Source organism: Pararge aegeria, chromosome Z (assembly GCF_905163445.1).
Source record: "Pararge aegeria chromosome Z, ilParAegt1.1, whole genome shotgun sequence".
NCBI classification, from domain to species: domain Eukaryota; kingdom Metazoa; phylum Arthropoda; class Insecta; order Lepidoptera; family Nymphalidae; genus Pararge; species Pararge aegeria.
The window spans coordinates 6,010,088-6,034,637 of record NC_053208.1 but is presented as its reverse complement, the minus strand read 5'-3'; the positions used below and the strand labels follow the sequence as shown (position 1 = coordinate 6,034,637).

Sequence of the window (24,550 nt, the reverse complement as noted above, 5' to 3'; positions counted from 1 at the left end):
TTATCATTAACACCAAAAAGAGTTTATATTGATTAATTTTTGGCCTTTTCCAGGGGAAAAAACACAGTTTTTTGCACATAAGAGTAATATATTTTTTGTGTACAAAAACCTTTGAACACAAATTAACTATACATAAACGATAAAATTAACTACAAAATGCTAGTAAGTTATACTTATAAACTAAAAGCGCCAATTCCGATATGGAAATGTCCGCTCACTATTTTATTTGCTGTTGAAAGTAAAGCATGCACAAGATGAAAAGTTATTTGCCTTCCATCTAGGCCACGGAGAGGGGGGTTTACGACGGACATTTAACCTACGAAATGCAAAATTGATATTACTAAAAAGGGGGAAGTCTAGATTATGTATTATTTGTACACAATAACATGTTATCTGTGTATAACAAGTGTTTTTTCTAAACTAATTTTAGTAGCCGAAATTTTATTATATTAAGTTTTATCGCAGAAATCCTTATTTATTTTATAAATTTTAAAGTTCTTTTTTTAGCTTGTTTCTTCTATTTCTAAGCAACCAGTACTATTTAAGCCCACAGATTATGCCAATATATTAATTTATCTTTCAATTTCTCAATAATTTAAAACATGCGTATTACCTATACCAAATAGTTTATTTCTTTTTAATTGCCGGATGTCATAGTTATACATAATCAACGGTTATTTTTTTTTAATCTATATGTAACTCTGCAAAAAAGTTTTAATAATAACATAACTAACTAGTGTTATAAATGCGAAATTGTGTCTGTTCGTTTGTCCTTCCTTCACTTCTTTTAATTTAATCAATTTAATTTTTATCTTAGAGTTAGTAAAAAGAACAGAGCATAGGCTTTTTTTTACCCAGGATAACCAACGGGTTCCAACGGGATTTGTCAGATCCTATAATTGCCTCAATGTGCACACTATTTTGCGGGTCGATCAGTAGGTACTCTTGAATAGATTGTATGTAATCATTATATTAAAGAACCAGTGTTAGCTTCGTTTTAAAATCTTTAGTATAACCAGGTCATAGAAGTGCGACCTAAAGAAAAGCTTGTCAAGTTATATACCTAAGTACTTTATAAACACAATGCCAAAATTTTAATATAGAATCACAGAACACTTTTACTCTAACAAAATAATTGTCAACGTTTTTTTTTTAAATTTTATACTTTATAAAAATATTTCGTGGAAAAAATTATATGACAAGCGTTAAAACCATAAAGATTAAATCATTATCTATATTCAACTATGCGTCCTCTTTAGTCATCGTTTTAGTTAACGTTCCATATAGGGGTGTTTTCTAGAAACCCTCACAAAAATCGAATAATCTCTATGAAATGAAAGCGGTCCGGAAATGGTGTACACTGAAGTAGACTGAATACAATTTCCTTTCTTGCACAATCGCCGCTGACCAAATCTGACGGTTCCTCTAAATCTGCACACGCCGAACGAATTGGTAGGTGAAAGTAAGTAGGTACAAAATAAAGTAATAAAATACAATGTTCATCGGGTTGGATCGAGTGGGCTTGCTACCAATCCATTGCGATGTTGCATTTGACAACGCTATTGATATTGGATTATATTGATATAAATACATATGTTATGCGGCCAATTTAATCTGTTCGCTGGGCGTACGAGTATCAACGTACCATTTAGATGATTGGCAAACACAATCACTCAAATACTATCCCACTGCGTTTAGGAAATTAACCTGAAACTATATCAAAGGGGAAATGGCAATGAAACTGTAGGATGAAAGTAAACTGCGTCGTTGCGATTGTGAATGGCATGTTCAATTACGGATTAAGAGGTCCTGGATTCGCCGGTCGGGATTCGATTTCCAGATCGGGCTATGCATTAGGCCTATTTGTTTTTTTTTATTATTAACTTTAGGCCAGCGCTAGACAACAATCATGCATGTTAGTAAGCAATGATGAGGTCTAGGTTGGATCGCGCTTGCCAAGAAGAAGCCTATTCACTCTTGCCTTGAAGGTACTCAAGTTATACGTGGCAGAAAACACTGTTACCGGGAGGGCGATCCAAAATCTTAGCGGTGCGTCTTAGAAACGTGGACAAAAAATTTTTCGTACTTGTTGATGGAATATCAACCACATAAGGATGCCAACGCTCACGGTTACTTGCTGTTTTGTGGTAGAACGGGGAAGGAGGAACAAGATTGTGAAGTTCATGAGCACACTCACCGAAGTATATCCGGTAAAACAAAAGATAAACAGGCAACTTGCAAAAGGCACTGATTACTTGTGGTGACCAAAACAACTCAGTCTAGCAATACAAAAAGGGCTTAAGGGCTTCGTGGCTATTGAGTAGTTATTATAGCGTTTTAACTCTTATCATTTAAAGACACTCACACTCGGATACCCGACGGCGGCTACATGCTACGCCATTGAGGCTGCTACGAAAGCTAGGGCGGAGTGATCGATTCGTGTAGTCACAATCAGAAGCGCTAGCCACAAATAATTAATGACGTGACCCTGACGTGGAACGGTTGTCTTACCGTATTAACCTGACACTACTTATTTCTTGTTTTTTTTTTTTAAGACTAAAGTAAAATGTAATTTTTTGAGAATTTTTAAACTAATGCACGCGGAAGACCGCCGGTGAGATGGGCCAACCAAATAAAGGCCGAAAGAAAAGCCGCCGACTTACTTGAGTGTACAAGAAAGTAACGTGCAACGTCCGCTCTGACAACAGAGTAGCAAATTTTGGACCTATTATGAACCATTACCTAGATCACTCAGTGACTAATAGATGTTCACTGGGGGCTAGCTTAGATTATCTTATTAATAGTTTGAATAGTGACTATTTAGATGTAAATAAAAATGTTATTCTCTTAATAGGAGACAGTTTGAATGTCAAAAAGCATCAAATTATAAGATGCATTGATAAATTACTAGCTTTACATAGTAAAACTCAATGTAAATTCATTATGTGTGCCTTTCCTTACTGTGGCACATTTAGTTCAAAGCAGAATGAACATATTTATAATTTAAATTTATTAATTTATAACCTGACATGCCGTCATAGTGACGCAGTTTTTTATTTTAACATCAATAAATGCATGTCTTCCCTATTGTCTAGAGATAGTTTAATTTTGTCTAAGAAAAGTAAGCATCACTTGGCATCTTTACTAGCTTACAACTTAAATGATACTGTTACAAGTATTGTAACTAAGTCTATTGACACCTCTACATATTGTACTTCAAGTATCACCAATATTTCTAATATTGACCCTAGTACTTGTTCTAGTACTATAATTAATTCAAATAGTTATTTAAACTAGACAGTGAGACAACGGGGAAGCTCTGTAATATGAACATTGTACATCAAAACATACAGAGCTTCACCGGCAAAGAATTAGAAATAGAACTGTTTGTTGAAAAATTCAATATACACATATTGTGTATAACTGAGCATTGGCTCACTGGAGCACAAATAGCAGTTAACATCGATAACTTCAAAATGTCAAGTGTGTTCTTTAGAAAGACTGGTATTCATGGTGGATCCTTAATTTTTGTACGCAATAATATAACTTGTAAGGAGCGAAAAGATATAGTTAGTCTTTCTGTGGAGCGCATAATTGAACTGTCTTGTGTGGAGCTGGAGCGTTTTATAATAGTGTGTGTGTACCATCCCCCCTCAGAAGATTTCAACCAATTCGAGGATGTAATGGAAGATGTCCTTAAGCGATTGTGTATGTCTACTAAAAACGTAATAGTATGCGGGGATTTCAATGTTGATATCTTATTACATAATACTACTACGACTAGGTTGTTAAACTTATTTAAATGCTTTAATTTGAATAATGCTTTTGATGAACCTACTAGAATCACAGCAACTTCAGCATCTTGTTTAGATAATATTTTTTTTAACTGTGATATCTTAGGTAAATCGATATTAAACAATTTAAGGTCAGATCATTGTGGCCAACAAATTACTGTTGTTGGTACAAATAGAAATAAACATATTGTTAAGTACAGGCCGATAACTCAGAGTAAACTAACGCGATTTAAAGGTGAAATATCAGCCAAAATTCCTGCTCTCTTTTTTGAAAACTGTCATCCCGACAATCTTTATCGCTTACGCTACGCTTTTCAATGAAATAGAAAGTGCATTTAATAAAGTATTTAATATTAAATACATAGATTTTAATAAAAAAATGAGGTTTAGTGATTGGGCGACTATAGGCATTTACAAAAGCAGGGATAAGTTGTATGAGCTATATGATGAAAAACAATACAATCAGACTCCAACTTTCCTTGAATATGTAAAAAGTTACTCCAAAACATTTAAAAATGTTTGTAGACAAGCTAAGTCGCTATACATTAAAGATCGGATAGTAAAATCTGAAAACAAAATACAAACAACCTGGAAAATTGTTAATAATGAATCTGGGAAAACTAAATCTCGAGACGGAAATTTTGAATTAATTATTAATAATAATATGGTAACTACTGATGCAGAAGTTGCAAGTACTTTTGAAAACTTTTTTCAGAATGTTCCTATTTTGTTAACAGATTCACTAAATTCCTCACCTACTGCAGCTCAGAATCTATTAAGAGGCAACATTAATGAGTGCAAAGTTTTATTTCATTTCAAACATATAGATGCATCGGATATCATTAAAAACTTCAAGTTGTTAAAATTAAAGAAAACAGGTGATATATGGGGAATGTCGGTAAAGGTAATATCTCATATTATTGACGTCATTGCTCCTCTTTTAGCCATAATTTTCAATGAATGTGTTGATTTAGGTACTTTCCCGAACCTAATGAAACATAGTAAACGCATTCCTCTATTTAAATCTGGTAATAAAAATGATATAAACAATTACAGACCTATCTCAATCTTACCAGCTCTTAGTAAGATATTTGAAAAAATTATATTAAATCAACTTTTATATCATTTTAATGTATATAACTTACTACACCCTGAGCAGTATGGCTTTACTAAAGGTCGTAGCACAACGGACGCAGGTGCTAAACTTATAAAACATGTTTATGATGCCTGGGAATGTTCACAGAACGCCATGGGTGTTTTTTGTGATCTATCTAAAGCTTTCGATTGTGTTGATCATAAAACCTTGCTTCTTAAGCTAAGCCAATATGGTATCCAAAACGTTGCACTAAATTTGGTTGCCTCTTATCTCAGCAATAGAACCCAAAGAGTTTGCATAAATGATGCAAAGTCTCAGGGTTCAAATACCTCAATGGGTGTCCCACAAGGCTCGATTTTGGGTCCTTTTCTATTTTTAGTGTATATAAATGATCTACCGTACCATGTCAGTGGAACATGCGACATTGTATTGTTTGCAGATGATACATCTCTAATTTTTAAGACTGATAGGAGTAAAGATAACTCTGACGAAGTAAACCGTGTTATGTCGCATGTGTCGCACTGGTTTACAGTTAACAACTTACTTTTAAATGCAAAAAAAACAAAGTGTGTCGAATTTATCTTACCAAATGTAAAGAAAATTGATAAAAATATAATGATAAATGGTGAATCACTAAGAATAGAGACTTCCACAGTTTTTCTGGGCGTGACCTTGGATAATAAGCTACAGTGGGGTGCCCATATAGATTCACTAGCGGGTAAACTAAGCTCGGCTGCCTACGCAGTCAGAAAAATTAGACAGATTACTGACGTTGAAATAGCTAGGCTAGTTTATTTTGCGTACTTTCATAGTGTTATGTCCTATGGAATCTTGTTATGGGGTAAAGCAGCTGATATCGAAACTATATTTATATTGCAGAAAAGAGCTGTACGGTCAATATATAAACTTAAATCACGCGAATCCCTCCGTGAGAAGTTTAAAGAAATAGGCATACTTACTGTAGCTTCACAATATATTTATAACAATATAGTATTTGTAAGACAACATATTAGTATTTATAAACAAAAAGTGGACATAAACAGTCGACTTACAAGAAATGGTCATAAATTAGTGTCATCTGCATATCGTCTGCGTAAGGTACAGGGATCATTTGTGGGATTGAGTATACGCTTTTATAATATGATTCCTAAGGTGATTTTGGACCTGCCAATGCACAAGTTTAAAGAATTTGTTAAAACACACTTATTACAGCGAGGTTACTATACAATTGATGAATTTTTTAATGACAATGCATACAAGTCTGTTTTTTTCTCAGAAAAGCGTTGACGAACGTTGCATGAAACGCGTCTGAATTGATTATTATACGCGTTATTCTACCGTAAGGTACCGAGTGTAAGGATCAACATAGCACACTTCTATCAAAATGTACATTACTACGTTCCTTCTCTTAGTAGTCAATCTACGTAAGGTAACGTAAATTTAATGCGATATTAATAACAATGGCTTCGTGTGATTCCAACACACAAGAGAAAGATAATGGAAAAAATTCGGAACTTAAAGGTCGGTAACCCATCCGTCCACGTTGCTTAACAAGCGCAATCGTCTAACTTAAATCTTCGATTTTAGTCTAAAATTACGCCTACTAAGTATTTATACTAAACATAAAAATTATTCACAATCAAAAACATTGAATGGGAAAACTTTGAAACCCTTGAAATCATGAACTGCTAATAACCTTCAAACCAGACATGTCTTTCAAGGATAACAGATGAACCAATATCGATTATATTTCACCTAGTTTAGACACCCCATGAACCCTGACCTTGAATTAAGAACCAGTTCAATAAGCGCATTTATTGCAATATACGTAAGTTTGAATTTTCTTGTTATCCTTCGGAGCCTGGAATATGTTATTGTTTCATCTCGCTCCTACGCGAATGTTGATCATGCTGTCCCAGTCATGTTGCAAAAAATATTGTTCGGCATCGATGTTATAGACAGCCGCCGGTGTTTGGTATAGGGGTCCTGGCTACCCTAATTGAAACATGAGTCTAGTTATTGACGATTCTAGAACCGCCCAGTGAAGCTTTTTGTTGAGTATTATTAATCTACGTAGTCCTTTACAGTGAAACAAATACACGTTATTCTAGGCCATACTTCTATATACCTAGTTTGCCGCTTTAAACATTTCATGAAAATGGTCTATGGAATAAAATATCACAGTTAAGCATTAACATAATTAGAAAAACGTTTTTCTCAGGTATTTATTCAATTACTTTTGTTTACTTATGACGAGTAGTTAGAAAACCTTTAATAAAAGTATAAAATTTAATGTATGCTGAACTCTATGGCTCATTAGAAATCATAAAAAGTTTAAAAGGACAAAAATAAATGTTGGTGCTCAATAACTTCCACCCAGTAAGTAAACAGAAGTCATCAAGCGAGAGGTAGAGTGGCTGGACAACAAGCGGCGTCAGACCGTAGACTTTGACAATCCTAGCTAACACTAAACAGCACCAAAACTGGCTACATTCCACCCTCTCAATTCACTTGTTCCTCTGAACTCCCGCACTGGCATTCAGAATGCTCCAGGATGTCTTAGTAGCTTCCAGTATGCCGTGGTTTCTAAAAGTCGCTGACATCTTTAATGTTTGCTAGCTGCGGCCTTGTAAGCAATGTAGTGGCATTTAGCTCAAGTAAGCTCCGCTAATATACTCAATACTATTGCAGTCATAAATCGAATAATATTACTTCTACCTTCTGTAATATGAGATAATTTCAAGCTTTACTAAATAAGAACAGGTAGGTTGATAAACCTGGAGTTTAATATCTCAATGTACTAATAATAAATGTGAGTCAGATTCTAAGAAATGCGTAAATACAAGTTTCATTACTATTTTGACGTGTAAACGAAGAAAATGAAAAACAGCGTTGTTCATAAAGCTATTTAAAGATGGAAATAATATAAAATAGACAATATTACTTCCAATTTCTCCAAATTCTGATGGATATCCTATTAAACTGTACATATATATGACAGGATACACATTAAAATGTAACAAACCTAAACCTAATGTATCTTGCTGGGGAACCAACGATGTACCTTAATTCGAGTACCTTGAGACTCAAGCTCAATGGTGCGGCAATAGGAATGGCTACCCTGATCTTGTAAACCTTGCGTTTGTAAACCCCCAACTAGGTGGGCAGCTTACAGAAGTCAGTGGAAGGAGAAGAGGTGCAGTGCAGAACCCACTTAGCATGAGATAAAGGCAAGATTAAAAAATAGTATTATGGAATTGTGTTTTCTTTAAAATAATCAGATCACTATCGTGGAAAACTAAATGCGTTTTTATTGAATAATAGATTTACTATTATCTATAGAGATCAAATTGAAAATTATCATTGTATACTCTAGCCCGACACCACCGTGCCCAGTAGTGGCCGTGCCCGTTATTGGGATGATGATGTCGTCTGTCACCCTCGTTTAGGGTATCGCAACGCTGAATTTACCAGTGGCGGTATGACATTCCAGCAGCTTGGGAAATCAACATCCTTCGAGCCATGTGCCCTGGGTATTCATACTTCGTAATCGCATTGCACTGACTCGCTCAGTGCCGTATACCAAGTGGCTACTTGGTATACGGCACAAGACCGTAGAATTCTGCGAGACCTACATAAGCATATGTTCAGCTACTCCAGGAAGCCCACCGTCCATACCTACACTAATGTTTATCTCCAAAAGATAGATTTATTTTAATTTCTACAAAAAAAGGTATAGACAAAATGTAAATCTATTTCAAATAATCCAGTATCCAATTTAAAACGTAGATACGTGCAATTCAAGACGGGGCGGGGCTGGTCTCTTTTAATAACATATAAGATAACGTGCTGCTCTGTTATTCGATTAAACGTAGGTACCAGGGCTCTATCAAAATAGAGTAGTTACCAAAATGAGGTTTTGGTAACTACTCTATTTTGGGGACAGCGAACGTGCTAGTAATAATGCCAACTGGTATTATTGGGAATTAGTTATAAAAGGTCAACAAATAGGCCGGAATACAAACCGGGCTATTCCTGGACCTTTTATGCAAGCGCACTCTGCCTCAAACACCGTAAGCCTCTTATGTACACAACGACTAAAAGCCGCGTGAATATTGCTGCATTTTATCTGATACTATATAATTTAATATACAGCGGGCGATGGAAAGAGTATCTACGTGATCAAATCAGAAATGAGGGGATCCGTAGAAGAACCAGAGTAACCGACATAGCTCAGCGATTCGCATAGCCGAAATGGAAATGGGTTAGGCACATAGCTCGGAGAACCAATGGACGTTGGGGTTGCATCAGTGGACTTCAATCAGTGGCGTGCATAGAGGGTATGCACAGGGTATGCAGCCGAGTTATAAAAAATGTAAAGGATTTATAGCTACGAGTACGTAGTGGAGATTTTCTTCATTTTATATCGTCTGCATACCCCTTGCATACCCTCTATGCACGCCACTGATTTCAAACTGTTGAAGTGATGCAGATGACATGTTTTAAATAAGTTTATTTTCCAGGTTGCTTGGAAGCAAGCCGCTTTCGTCTAAACACAAGATAGAACAATGATTTTTAAATTGTTAAATGATCTTGGAAAGAGCATCTACTAAGTTTCTTGCTGGCTTCTCTTGGAGAATCTTCCTTCCGAACCTTGGTAGAATCAATACAAGAAGACATACTTGACGTTTCGAAAGTGTCAAAGTCAAAGTCAAAAATATCTTTATTCAAGTAGGCCAATAGGTGGCACTTTTGATGCGTAAATTACATGATAACTACACGGCAGTGAGATGATGGCGATAACCATATTCGTAAACTTAAAACTAAAGCTACGAGGGTTCCAAACGCGTCCTGGTCTAAGAAGAAGCCCACAACAAAGTGCTTGTATTACTTGAAATAAATGAAATTGAATTTTGATTTATTTTTTAACCATCCACTGGACAGACGAAAACATTTTATATTTGTTACTTACCTGTTAATATTCGACGTTGAAAACAATTATGATATGCACTCAGTTTTCACTGTAGCTGCCAAATTAATTTTATTATTAACAGTTCAGTCAACCGTTTAACAAACTATAATTAAGAGCGAAATCAGGCAGTAATATTTACGAGTAGCATCACTTCAATACTCGGAGGTACTCCATTATTATTATTCATTTAATTAAAATTGTTATTGCTAGATTTCATTACCCTACTGTAGACATAATAATGGTAAATAATATGTGAATATTTTTGTGGATGCTGAAGTATTTTCTGTATCTGTTTAATTACATGCAAATGCCTTTTTCTTTTTCCATTTTATATAGACTTGTGGAAATAGCATCCTTTTTTTCTTTTAAAGATGCAAAATTTTGCTAAAATCTGATTAAGCCGTGCTTAACTCCTCATCATCATCATCAATTCAACGGATTGACGTCCACTGCTGGGCAAAGGTCATTTGTAGGGAGTTTTAAAATCCACAGTATTGGGCCGCGTGTTTCCAGAGGCTCCCAGCGACTCGCTTGATGTCGCCTGTCCACCTCGTTGGGGGCCGACCTACCCTGGGCTTACCAATGTTGGATCGCCCTCACCTTAGGACCACAACGTTCATCGGTTCTTATCAAATCATCACCGAGCCTTATATCATATTAATTGGGGTCGGCTCTCCTAACCTTATTTCGCTAAGTTAATCTGTTACTGATATCCAGTGGCGTGCACAGGGCATGGAATTTGTTTGGGTCTTTCAAGGCGTCTGGGACGTTTCGTCTCATGTCAACCGCAGCTGGTTTTTGCTTAAGTAACAAAGTTTATTTAAACACGACGTTTCTTGTCTGCTTTTCCGGGATAAAAAGTGTTTTTTGTCCAGCTCCATGGAGACACTTCAATATATACACAACATAAACAAACAGACACACTTTCGCAATTATAATATTTTACGAGCTAAAGGTTTGTTAAGCCCCGGAGATATGGTTCTTATTTTTAATCCGGGATAGTAAGTCTTTTATATCCTGGTAACGTTTGAAGAACTAAAGCATTAGTTCTCTGTGCCAAATGTCTTTAAAATCGGTTTAGCAGTAAGGCCTAACAGTAGTAACAAATAAATAAACAAACACTAATACACTTTCGCATTAACTATAACAGTTTGTTTATTTATTATTGACTTGTTTAATGTCGGCCAATTGCACTGTTCCTCTAGTTCAAATTGCCCTAGGTAAACCTGAATAAATAATTGAGAAAAGTGTAACCATGTTTTCTCTGTTCGTTAAAAATAGTTTAACGGTTAAATATAAAATGACTGCCAAGTTGGCCTAGTAGTTGGCATGTTCAACTAAGTATCTCGAGGTCCTTGGTTCCAATCCCCGGTCGGGCCAAATTATAAGGTGTGGTGTACTTTCTATTAATGTTTTCGGTACCAGCCCGAAGGAAGCTGGGGGTGTCCGTGCCTCCCCCGTGACTCAGAGAGCACGTAAAGCCGTCGGTCCCAGTTATTATCACTTAACTGTGGTAATAGGCGTTAAAGCACACCAAACCACATTGGAGCAGCGCGGTGGGTCTATGCTTTCAAACCTGTCTCCTTTTAGAAACGAAGCCGTAGGAAGTTAATAGTGGTTATAAAAAATATTTGTTATAAGTTTAAATTTAGAAAAAAATAATTAAAAATGTAAATCTTTTGTTTTATTCTCGAAGGCAACTTCAAATCTATAAAAATTTCATATCGTAAGTATAGTGCAGAAACAAGTAGAGTGAAGTGATGTCTTGTGTATATTGCTTTAGTAAATAAATGCATCAAATTCTATAAGCTATGCTATAATTTCGCCCCTACAGGGTACGGCTTTCCTCCCACAATGAAAAGGGGTTAAGGCCGTAGACCACCACGCTGGCCCAGTGTGTTTGGTGGACTCCGCACACCTCACTCACCTCACGATGTTTTCCTTCACCGTTGAAGATATTTCAATTGCTGAAAACGCACAAAACTTATAATACTTATAAAACCGCTTCATACACTGAATAACTAACTATACATTGCTATACTAACTACAACAATTTAAAGTGAAGCTAATTAACATACCTCAAAAAATTAGAAAAAGATTAGTTGAAATCCCTATAAAAATAAACCGACGAATCGTAATCGAATAATCCTCTATGGAATTCAGTGCGTTAAAATATTATGTACTCTTCCTTCTGAGCAGTTAAAAGCGTGTAAACTTTATAAAGCCACCAGTCCACGTCTTAACATGTTCAAATCTAAAAGGCCAAGTTCTGTTTGAGAAGCAAAACAAAGTTATTTAATTAAAATAAGTAACTCGTATTGAAAGCTAACGAATGAGTCCCGTACATGTGTAAAACTTTGAGAATAAGTCGTAAACTACCTAACTACTCCATTCACCCTACTACAAATACGGCATGTTTATCTTTAAACTGTACGACGTGTTAAACGTAAAACGCTTTTTAATGATCACATAAGTGGTAATACAAAGGTATTTTTTTCATACCCTTTTATTTTAGTGCGCAGCTATTTTTTATTTTTTAATCGGATCTGGAATCTAATCTCGAATCATATCTGAAACCCGCAGGGATTTCAGATTTCATAAAAAAAATTACAATTTACCGCCAGAGTTCCTAGAAATTAGCTTTATGATAATTAATTCGAAATAGTAATTCGATTAAAGTGTAATATTTTGAAAGCTAATAAACTAATAGAAATCGAAAATAAATCCATTTAATAAAATATAATTTAATGATCTGTTTATTTTAATTGATAAATATTACTGCGATCTTACCGTGACCATTAAAGTATGGTTATTTTATAAAAAAAAAACACAAATGATAATATAATTATAATATCATAAATGGAAATAGGCATTAGTTTCAAAAAATATAAGTCTAACTATTATTTTGGCTACACCAGCTACACGTTGCCGTCGCGCGCGGGGAAATTTAACACAAATCGGCCTACCGTAGCGCGGAAAGCGTGGACTTACAGACAACCGTTTTCCGTCGGGAGGCGCCTTCTCTTTATATCTAAATCCTTTACCTACTACGTGCATAGTTGAACAATGAGGATTATAACCGTATTATGACAATTATTTTAATAACCTACGCGATCGAGCATTGGCGTTTATTTTTTTTCCCGCGAAGATACTTTTTCAGTTATAATTATTTGATTATTTATTGAAACATTTCGATTGCATAATACAAAAGACCATATGAAACATACACTTAAGAATTTTACGTGCAAAAAGCGGCATCATCTTCTCTTTTATACAATCGGGCAGTGAATTCCTCAGCGTATTTGCTTTTAGTAAATACGCGAGTCCGAATAGCTTTGAGAGTTACAGTTTAATATTCTAAGTTCTCTGGTGGATCGCTGAGAGCCTTGGGATGTTCACGGGTCAAGGGATTTTAATCGTTCTTTAAGGTAGGGTAGCGTCCGAGCATGAAAAAGGCACAGGATTCAAAGGACACGTAGATATGAAGATGCGACCGTTTACTGAATATCATCCAAATCGCTAGAGTCTTTTGAAGCGCAACATATTTGCTTTCGGATAGTATTAAAGCAAGATCTCAGAAAGTTTTGGTGAATTATAATAAATGATAAACAATCAGCAGAAGAAAAAGTCAAGATATCCAGCTAATTAAAAAAAATATATAAGTATATTAACCAAGACCAATAGAACTACTATGAAGGGTTAAACGCACTTCTATTCCAAGTAGCCCTAGTAAAACCCTTAGAAACATCAGTAATGTTAAGCAGTTATGTTAGGCTTTGGAAAGCAAACTCTATCCAGATAAAGTCCTATAGACAGCAGTGGGGTATTCCAATATTATCATATAACAGTTAGACAAACATAATTCTATCTTGTGCACTTTTAATGCAAATACAGCTTGCAAATACAAGCTGTAATGACTTCTAGGGTAATACATCTCTCTATTATGTGTTACTTGCGACCTGCCCCGACTTCGCACGGGTACAATGCGGATAACAGAATTTCTTTATTATTAATTCGCCGCCGGTATTCGGCCGGCACCGCCGCAGCCGCTATATCCCTGCATTTTTAATCTGTAATATCTTCGAAAATATTTATTGAAATTACTTACTGTATACGGCCATATTGATCTATATTAAAGGCACAATGCATTTAAGGTATTTAATTAAATAAAGTATAACGCTCTACTGCTTAAAATAGCTTTTTAAAGAAGCCGATATTTCCAGTAGAGGATAAAAAATGGTTATTGTTGGTCATCTACCAATGCGGACTTTTTTGTAGATCTTTTTTTAGGTTATATTGTAGTAAATTATTTTGATCTATCTTGTTGGCTGGCAATTTGAGCGCAAAAAAACGTGTTCATTCACGAAATCACATTAGAAACTTCTAAAATTATTAGCGTTTCTACTACTTTAATAAGTATGATATATAAAACCTTTCTCTTAAATCACTCTACCTACTATTAAAAAAAAAACAGTAAAATTCTTTGCGTAGTTTTAAAGATCTAAGCGTGTATAGGGACAGACAAACAGCGGGAATCGACGTTGTTTTATACTACATAAGTGAGAGTTATAGTGATGCGATGATTACGTCGCGGCTTCGATCTTCTTTTCGATCTTCGACCAAGTTCAATGTTTTTGTGAATTTCAGCTCATCGACAAAGATGCATTTGTTTTCATTATAAATTAGGGCTAGAATATTAATAAATCGTATAACAAACCACACTAATACACACGAAAGTAGTGTAAAAAAGTATTTTATCGTATTTGATTCCCGATTCGTCTTTAGGGTGCCGATCCGGTTTTAGGGGTATTTAAAATCATGCAGCGATCCTAAGGAGTCAAAGTTCCTTCCGCTAGACAATAGCCTGTATACCCCGATTCATCGCGTCCACTCGCCCGCCTACGTTATTACTACGTTTGTCTAGTACCTCAGGATCGTAGCGTTACAAGTATATTAAATACATTAAAACATTTATCGAGAAATTGTGTATCAAATGCGATAAAATGCTAGTTTTGTGTGTATTAGTGTGACTTATTATAATCTATATTAATGTTTTATCCCAAAATTATAATGATAACCAACGGATCTTTGTCGATGGGCAATAATGGCTCTACTTGGATTTGCTAGAGTAGTCGGATCACGTTGCCCTAAGTTTGATTCTCGCGTAAAGCTAAAAAAATACATGTTGGGGCTAAAAATACGTATTATTAAGGAAGTTTTACATTCATGCTTATTTCTGACGCATGCTGTGTTTCGTTCTGAAGAGCGTAGTTACCGGTGTATAGGCACATGAGGACGCTGTGAAAGCGCAGTGGGTAGGTGCTCGACTTCACTTTCGCGGTCCGAGTGCGAATCCCAGCACGCACGTCTAACTTTAATATGTTATGTGCGTTTTAAGTAATTAAAAATATCACTTGCTTCGACGGTGAAAGAAAACATGAGTAAACCTGCATGCCTGAGAGTTCGACATAATGTTCTCAGTGGTATGCGGAGTCCACCAATATGCACCAACCAGCGTGTTTCTCATTGTGGGATGAGACTCGCGCCCTTTACGACTATAGAGCACGAGTCTCCTGGTAATGGGTTGATATTATGATGATAATGAGAGACAGGGTGGCATGTTGCAGGACGTGCTCCCGGCATGCCCTGCGAAGTGTAGCTCTGTTTATAGACGATGTTTCTCCACCTATTTTGTTTTGTTGTTAACAAATATCCAGTACCAGTTCTGAACTAGAAAATTGGCGCTGTCCGCCCACACGCCTCGGGGAGCACGATAAGTCGTCATTCCCGTTTATTGTCACGAACTTGTGACAGTACCTAACCGTTAAAGCGCGGCAAACCTCAATTGAAAAGCGCAGAGGATCAAAACTCTAATCCCTTTGTAGCATGATAGGGTAATGTATTCAGCAATGGGATATAGGATGGGATTAAAAAATATTGAGACTCTTTTTTGCACTAAAATCGATAGTCTTATGTAATGATAATGATGTAGGTCTGATAAATAAAAGTCTAAGTCATAATGCAGCGATTGAGACACCAAGGCTTGTTGTATCTCTGCGTGATCAAACTAAGGAATGGAAGATCCAAACTAACATCTTTAGTATTGATAAAGATCGCAAGATTGACCGACAATCATGTCGCCAGGTAAAATTGTTTCCACTCAGAATAACACGTTGCACCACTAGATGGAAAGACGACAAGCGTCTCAAGACCACGGACAATGTCCACCAGCAGGCATCCTACGGGAACATGCACGGGGTTTTTGGCCAGGATGGCCGGTTATAAAATTACTGCGTAGTTCCTTTTAGCATACCTTAAGACTTGAATAGTTCAAATTGGACTGATTTGTCTCTCTCTAGCATTGAGTTAGGAAACCGACAGTGTCTAGCATCTTAACTCCGAAACACGTTATACCTTATTTGAGCAGCGTGGATGGTCTATGCTTTTAAAACATCTCTTTCATGATGTGTCCCGCTGTTGGAAGTTTTAACGAAGATGAAAATCATGAATATGTATGACTTGATTACATCGATACAAAAAATATGAATGTAGGAAATAAGAAAATGGGAAAACCATTTATGCCATTACCTACTTGAGGACTAGCTCGGGCGTAGTGCTAGATTGAGTTAAAAATAATAAAGAAGATTATTATTAATAACATTGCTTGATTGAAAAATTTATCTGACGTTTAAAGACGACGCAAAAGCTATTTTTAATCATGAACTTCATACAAGTAGGTAGACAATAAAATTGTAAATAGGTACTTACAATTATAATGAAAAAAAACTACAAAATGATAGACAGTGTGTCGCGTTAATGATAATGACAGACAATAGCGTTTTACATAATCCAGGAGTTGGTGGCATTTTCACTTGTTTTATTTCTTCTTTGGGATCTATGTGTAACATAATATTAACTCTCGTAAAAACAAGTTCAATGAGGTAGCGAAAATCAGCTGTGATTACGATGATTATTCGAAAAAAAAACACAAAGACTATGGCAGGGCACGCAAGGAAATTGTCCTACAAAGTGCCGTCACGCCACGCCTGACGCGTAGGTGTTAAATGTTATCGTAATTACACCGGCAACCACGCCCTTTACAGTACACCTCAATGGCCTAGAATTGCTCCTTTGGTCTAGCTTGGATTCGAACATAAATTTTAAGTGTTTTTTTTATTTTTTGCGCCAATAAATTTACAGTAGTCGGCTGGAGTAAGTATAGATTTTAGCGCTGTTAATCATCGGTTCTAGTTACACGTTGTAGGTCGACGCTTTCGTTAATAGCCTGTGGATAAACTCATGCGCATAATATATGTCTCAAGGGGGTCTTAATTTATTTTTTACATAACAGGCTATACAAACTACGTAATTGAAATTTGTGCCACCACCTCCTTCGCTATTATTAATGCATCTCAGTTATATAATGACTGATTACGAAGTAGCTGTTACTAACAGACTCCTTCAAACACTTTCAGTGAAAAACAACACTTGAGATAATATAATTAAGTATATAATATGTCGCTGCCTTCGATGCGCGCGCACAATATAAGACAACTACGTAATATTTCATAATTATTAATGTGTTTTTAAGTAACGTAGCGCATAAAAATGCACCGGGCTATGGTAACTTTGTAGTGCAGTCACAAGATTAATATACGTTTCAAACATAAATATACTTTATATAGTATGGTGTATTGTGTTAATCACGGTCCAAACAGCCTACTCATAATGCATAAAAAACAAGCTATTTACAATGTATGCATCGACCGACAAATCGGTATAACATGTATCGATCATACTATGCCAATAATTATTATATGACGTATTGCGTCCAAGTATTTACGGTAGTATAATTTTAAAAATGTTAATATTTAAGTGATTATAAAACTTACCCTTTCGGAGCTTGGGCCCGGGGTGGTCTCGGGATAACCGGCAACATCGGCGGTAGAGTAGGCTGCGCTTGCGGCGGCGGCGGCGGAGGCGGCGGCGGCAGAAAGGTCGAGGCCTGCTGCAGTTCTGGGTTCGGGTAGTACGGGTAGGGGTGGAATGAGCAGCTGGGGTAGCTCCCACCACCAAGAGACCAGTCACTCATGTTTGCTTCGCGTCTGATTGAAGACTAATGCGTTGAGTTGGCCACGTGCATCGTTTGACGCATCGCGCGCGCACTGAACGCCCCGCGCTCCTCTCCTCACCGCCGGTATAAACAACAGTTTGCAAATCCTTTATCTTCAACGATTGCAGTGCGACGTGTACCGGCTGATAAAGACTAATGCCAATACTGCACACTTCACACGCCGGTGCAGCTACTTTAAATAACTTCCAACCTGCAACTCATCAACAAGTTTGACACGGTAATGGAGTTTTAAAATTGCATCGCGGTGTATCGGACACTAATACTAGCCTCTATTGTTATAACATCCTAGAGTTTGCAATTGATGGACAAGCGTAATTCTGCTAATCCTGTGCAGACTCAGTTCTGGCTAGATTGTTAGTTTATAACTTTAACTGAAGCTTGCTGTACGTTATTTTAAATTTGTTTCCTTTATAGTTTATAAAGATAATATTTGGGTAAGATAATGATGCATACATTTTACGTATGAGCTAATAATAGAATCATATTATCTACTATTATTATGTCCATATCAATACCATACAAAAATTCGCCAGCGTTTGAAATTTCTCATACGTCTAATTTCTCATATTATCATATCATACTCTTTGCTTCTCTTAGTTTTTCGTTAATACACGCTAAAGTTAAAAATGAACACATAAAAAAAAACTAAAAAAAATTACAGCAGCTTTTTACTGAAGCACATCGCATTGTGTTCATTCCCTTCGTCGCACGCGCCTCTAATAATAAATTGACAAAACGCATATAAAAATGTAGAGGTACAAAGGGCATTAGAAAACGGGGCCGTCCAAAAGTGCGTTCGGCAGATGAATGTTTGAACGCGGCTGGTGGATACTGGCTTGAAATAGCACCAAACAGAGCTGAGTGGCAGGAAATGGAGGAGGCCTTCACCCACAATGGGGCCTTGGTCAAATATTAAAATTAAAAAAAAAAATGGTTTTTTATCGAAACAAATTTGTAAAACTTATATTATTATTTAATTATATTATAATTATTTTCTAATTTATTATGTTATATTTTCTGTACTTGTATCTTAAGAATAATAAAAGATTTTCTAATTATATCATTTATTTAAAATAGAAAACTCCACTGTTTTTCTAGGAGTGACCTTAGATTGTAAACTACAGTGGGGTACCCATATAGAAAGCCTAGCGAGTAAACTCAGCTCAGCTGCATATGCAATCAGGAAAATTAGACAGCTTACCGATGTTGAAACAGCTAGGCTTGTTTATTTCGCATACTTTCACAGTTTTATGTCCTATGGGATCTTGCTGTGGGGAAAAGCTGCAGATATTGAAAGTATATTTATACTACAGAAAAGAGCCGTACGATCAATATATAAACTTGGATCACGCGAATCGCTTCGTGAAAAATTTAAAGAAATAGGTATTCTTACAGTAGCTTCGCAATACATTTATAATAATATAGTCTTTGTGAGGCAAAATATTACTCTTTATAAATCAAAAGCTGAAATTAACAATCGACTTACCAGAAACGGTCATAAATTAGTGATATCTGCATATCGTCTGCGAAAGGTGCAGAACTCCTTTGTGGGGTTGAGTATACGCTTTTACAACATGATTCCTAAGGAAATTCTTCACCTACCAATGCATACATTTAAAAAACGTGTAAAAACGCATCTAGTACAGCGAGGTTACTATACATTTGATGAATTCCTCAATGACAAGGTAGAATGGAAGCAGCCAGCCTCGCTCTCATCTCCCGCAAGATAGCAAAATGATTGTAAATGTTGATGTTGGAAAAGAGCAACTACTGAGTTTCTTGCCGGCTCTTCTCGGTAGAATCTGCTTTCCGAACCGGTGGTAGAGTCACACAAACATGCATACTTGACGTTTCAAAAGTGCTTATATTAGGCCTACTTGAAATAAATGAATTTTGAATTTTGAATTTTTTTGAATTTTATTTATTTAATTCTCTTACTCCAAACTTGTCATAATCTTCTTAACTAATTATTTAATTAGTGATGGATTTTTAGCAAAAAGTTAAACAACCTTAAAGAAACTTTAACTTAACTCTATATAACTTGAAACTCCAAACCCAAAGCTGAAATATTTACTTTACCTCTTTCCCAAATGGGGCCTACCGAATTGGATTGTGTAGTTATGCCTAATCTACAATTTCCAGTGCAACGCTCTCTAGGATTACTGGGTGAAGCGGAACATGAACACTAGATATTATCTGGCTTGATAAAGCTCATTCGAATACGCATCTGTTGAGAAAATTTACTGAGGTCACTGAACTTTATATTAAGGTCTCCCAAAATCTGTGCCATGACGACTACATTATCGGCAAACCGAAATCGATGAGCTGTGTACTCAACGATTAACGCCGTTAGTGTAGAAGGCAAGTGCGTTTTAATCCAGAACCTCTTTCGAACCTAAGTAAACGGTTTGCTGCACTGCAATGGATTTGTCTTGAAATGTTGTCCTGAACGCGGACTGACATGGGCGTTTTTGTGTAAACACTTCAACAAGTGGGTATAATGGTAGTCAAATACGACATATCTTTAATTAATGGTTTGTTAAAATCCCAAGTTTCAAGCTGAATCAAAGGCCGTCCAATAATCCGAAAACGATGAGCAAAGCGAACGGTTATACTTTTGGGTCTTCTTTATTAACTGCCATAGCATATAAGTGTACTGTGTAGTCCTTTGAAAAACGGCTTTTTCGGAAGGCTGGAAGTCGTCAAACATATAGTATCCCCCTATCTCTCTATATAATCCCTTACCTGCCTGTAAAGGCCTTTCAGAAATAGTTCAACCGTCCTAGGGATTAATTCGGCCAAACGTCTAGTTGAATGGTCTAATCTCTGAAGTAGTTCTTTGGTGCGATAGTTACAAGAACAGACATAAATAAGTTTTCAAAACGTTTGTTTGGCTTTCGTTCAAGTTATCATCTGAGCTCAATCCGGGGCCATTATTTTGGAATTACCGACATAAGGTTTTATTTTATTTATTTGTAATAGATTTTAAAACATGTGACATATAAACTGATGACAGTTTTTTTTTTTAATTGTTTTAATATTATTGCAATATCGTAAAGGAATACTTCAGCACACTTGCACTACAGAGTAATGATAGTCATACAGAGGTCTGACAAGCTTTCTAGGGAGAGCAATCTTGCTGTTTTTGCTGACCTAGTAAGGAGTAAGGTCACTGTTACGACGGTTTCTAGCTAAATAAAAGGCGTCTTTAATATACAGGAGTCCTGCTCCCATTTATGGGATACTCTGCTAAGCTTGATGCCTCGTATTCAGTGGATCGCCGTGCTAGAAGGCTCATCGGTGACCTAGGCTATAAAAAACTTCAAAAGTTTTGAGCATCGTCGCAAGGTTACGTGCCTTTTGGCACGGGCCGGAGCCAAGTGGCATAAAGTATATTTCGGAGAGCTTGCTCAAGAACTGTTGAATATAGTTCCTTCCTGACCTTTTTACCATCAAACTGCGAGGCACCGTAAGGATCTGCATCCCTCCTAGATTGACATACCATGGACGCGTACGAAGCGCTTTGCATCTTCGTTTCTGGAATGCCCTTCCATTCAGCTTCAGCTTCCATTTTCTCCAGTACAGTTGAATCTCTTCACATCAATAGTGAATAGGCATCTTCTTGGCATGCTCGCTCCACCTTAGGCTGCATTATCACTTACCATCAGGTGTGATTGGAGTCAGCGCTCGTGTATATATAAAAAACAACTCGCACACCGTAATATATTTTATTAACGCCGATTGCGGGAACGTCACCACTTACTTAATAGCCCCAGAAGCTCCGCTAACCACTACCTCGAGAACTCCTGCAACCATCTCGCAATGCGACAATGCGCATACGCAAGTGGGACGACGACGACGCGAGGACCACAGAACATGACAACATAATCCTCGCGTATATTATTATACTTGCTGCATCAAGTAAAGGTTCTTAGTTTCATATAAGACGCGTGGGTACCTAACTAATAGACATGAAGATCTCTTCCCTACGCATTTAAATTTTTCACTACCTTCAAACTACACGTCCAAATAAAATGTTGTAAAGGAATTTTCGACCAACCGATAAATTTGATTAACGTGGTTCAAACATGCTTATAAGAGAGAGCGAGGAAGAACGAGTCAGCTATGCTCTGATTTCTCAGTTAGGAAAGATTCTAAATTGTAAAAATTTGTTTAAAAAAAAAAGTCTTTAGAGCCGGTGATAGAACAATAAAATTGCAGCTTATTCTTAGTTATTACGGTATGCTGGGAGTATCTCCTCGTGATCAAATCAGAAATGAGGAGATCCGTAGAATGTTACCGATATAGCTCAGCGAGTCGCGAAGCTGAAGTGGCAATGGGCGGGGCACATAGCTCGAAGAACCGATGGACGCTGGGATCCTAAGGTGCTGGAGATCCCGCACCGGTAAACGCGCTGTAGGTCGGCCCCCAACGAGGTGGACAGTCCACATCAAGCGAGATTCTGAAAGACCTACAAGAAGAAGTAATAAATAAAAAAAAAGTGTGTTCGTGTAACCTTTACGCGCGATTGAAGTAAAACCTTATTATTATTTATTGATGAAAGAGTAAAATGTTCCTAGGACTCCACCATTTTACTTAATATTCATTTTATAAATATTTTCATTTGAGCCAGCAGTGGTCAATCAATCGGTTGAAAATTGAAATGACGATGATGATGATTATTAGTTATTACTTTTACCAATAAGTTTTGTTAAGTTATGTTTTCCGTTTGTTACATAATATTGCCTCTGTTTGTTTGGACTCTGGAACTCTGTTTTCATTTTTTGGAGGCCAACGATTACTGCAACACAGTATTAACTTACGCAGGATCATCGTTTTTATGTGTTTACGCAACCATTGTTATCTGTCCCAATAAAAAACTATTATTATTTAATATTTCCTATCACTATTACTATTACATAAAGAAAATCTTTTTTTACATTATCAAGCGGTGATAGACTAGTAGATAGGGTTTCAGCTTCCCTTTCGGGGAGATATAATTTGATCCCCAGCATCTTTAACTTTTCGGAGTTATGTGCGTTTTAAGCAATTAAATATCACTTGCTTCAACGCTGAAGGAAAACTTCGTGAGGAAACCTGCATGCCTGAGAGTTCTCCAATGTTCTCAAGGGCGTGTGAAGTCTACCAATCCGCACTTGGCCAGCGTGGTGGACCCGTGACCTGTAGTGGACCGCGAATGGGTCGATGATGGTGATAATGATTACTATTAACGTTAAACCTGGATAGCAGCTTCATTATTGTGCCTTTTGGAGTAGAGACTTTGGGACCGTGGGGTCCGGAGGCAAGAGCCCTTTTCAAAGAATTATCGAAAAGGGTTATCGAGACTACCGGTGATCCTAGAGCGGGCAGTTACCTTGGCCAACGAATTAGTTTGGCCATCCAAAGGGGCAATGCTGCCAGCATCTTGGGAACTGTGCCTCGCTGCGGTCGTTTCGAGGACGTTTTAGATTTTATTTAGTTTTTAAATAATTTATTTTAGGTTATATTAACGTTAATAAGATGCCTCGAAGCTTGTACCTATGACCCTTGGTTCGACCGCTCGGAGGAGACCTTACACAAATTTTAACTAGCAAATTCGAAATAACTCCGTTTTTAATTTGAATGTTACAATAAAACTTATTTCTGAAGTAACTAATGCAAAGGTCATACCCGTGTGGAGTGGTGTCAAGAATACAGGCTGGTCAAGAATACATACAAAAAATGTACACATACACAACGTACAAATACATTTTTACCTTTGTGACACTAGTGTCACTAGTGATAATATCCAGGCAGCCATCAACCGTGCTGTAATGTCATGCAAGATTTTTTTGCAAGACTCCTTGTTCCCAGTGTAATAAATTTGTAACTCTGTATTAGAGAGGCATAATAACTAACAACTTTAGCTTTCAACAATCTCAGCTGCTCCCGGTATATGCAATCTCTCTCACTCTGTTAACTTGTTACCTTTTTCAAACAAAAACGCTGAACCGACCTTGTTTTTTTTTTTTAAAGTATATTACATTCTGGAGAAGGAAAAGATAGTATTAGCAGAACTTTTTGTGACAGAGCTCGTCATGGGAAATACTATCGCTTATTTCTTCCGCTAAGCAGTATTGTTGAAATACTGTTAAGCACGTTGTTAATAATAATAATACCCGTTATATTAAACACGTGTCGCCTGGTGCGAAAGTTTTTGACATGATTCCCCTGATTTTGCACTTGGCTCCGGCCCGTGCTCTGTTAATTATACCTTCGTAAAGAAGAGATTTGAATTTAATACAAAAATATAATAATAAATTTAATAACAACAAAGTTTTTTATTAGAGGCATATAAACCCATATATTAGCTTTTATACACAAAGAAATCTATAATTAAATGTATACATTAAAACTTACATCTAACTGAAATAGTTAATAAACTTATATCAGATGTCATAGGTTCTTATATTTCTTTTTAATTTTTTTTTTTGTTCCAGTCTCAATGAACAGACAGCCAATAGTCTGAAATAGGACTCGGCATAGCATAAATAGCCTCATGGCTTAACACCTAC

At 36.6% G+C, this 24,550-nt stretch overlaps 1 protein-coding gene across 2 annotated transcripts in view; it reads right to left on the bottom strand.

The window, feature by feature from the left end:
* Positions 1 to 18,136, bottom strand: part of LOC120635990 — a 77,141-nt gene extending 59,005 nt beyond the window's left edge. For both annotated transcript variants that reach the window (XR_005659323.1, XM_039907212.1), the window contains exon 1: positions 17,755 to 18,136. Coding sequence is in view for 1 of the 2 variants with exons in the window: in XM_039907212.1 (XP_039763146.1) it covers positions 17,755 to 17,954 (200 nt within the window). In the remaining variant the exon portion in view is untranslated. The remainder of the gene's footprint in view (positions 1 to 17,754) is intronic.
* Positions 18,137 to 24,550: the final 6,414 nt, after the last annotated feature.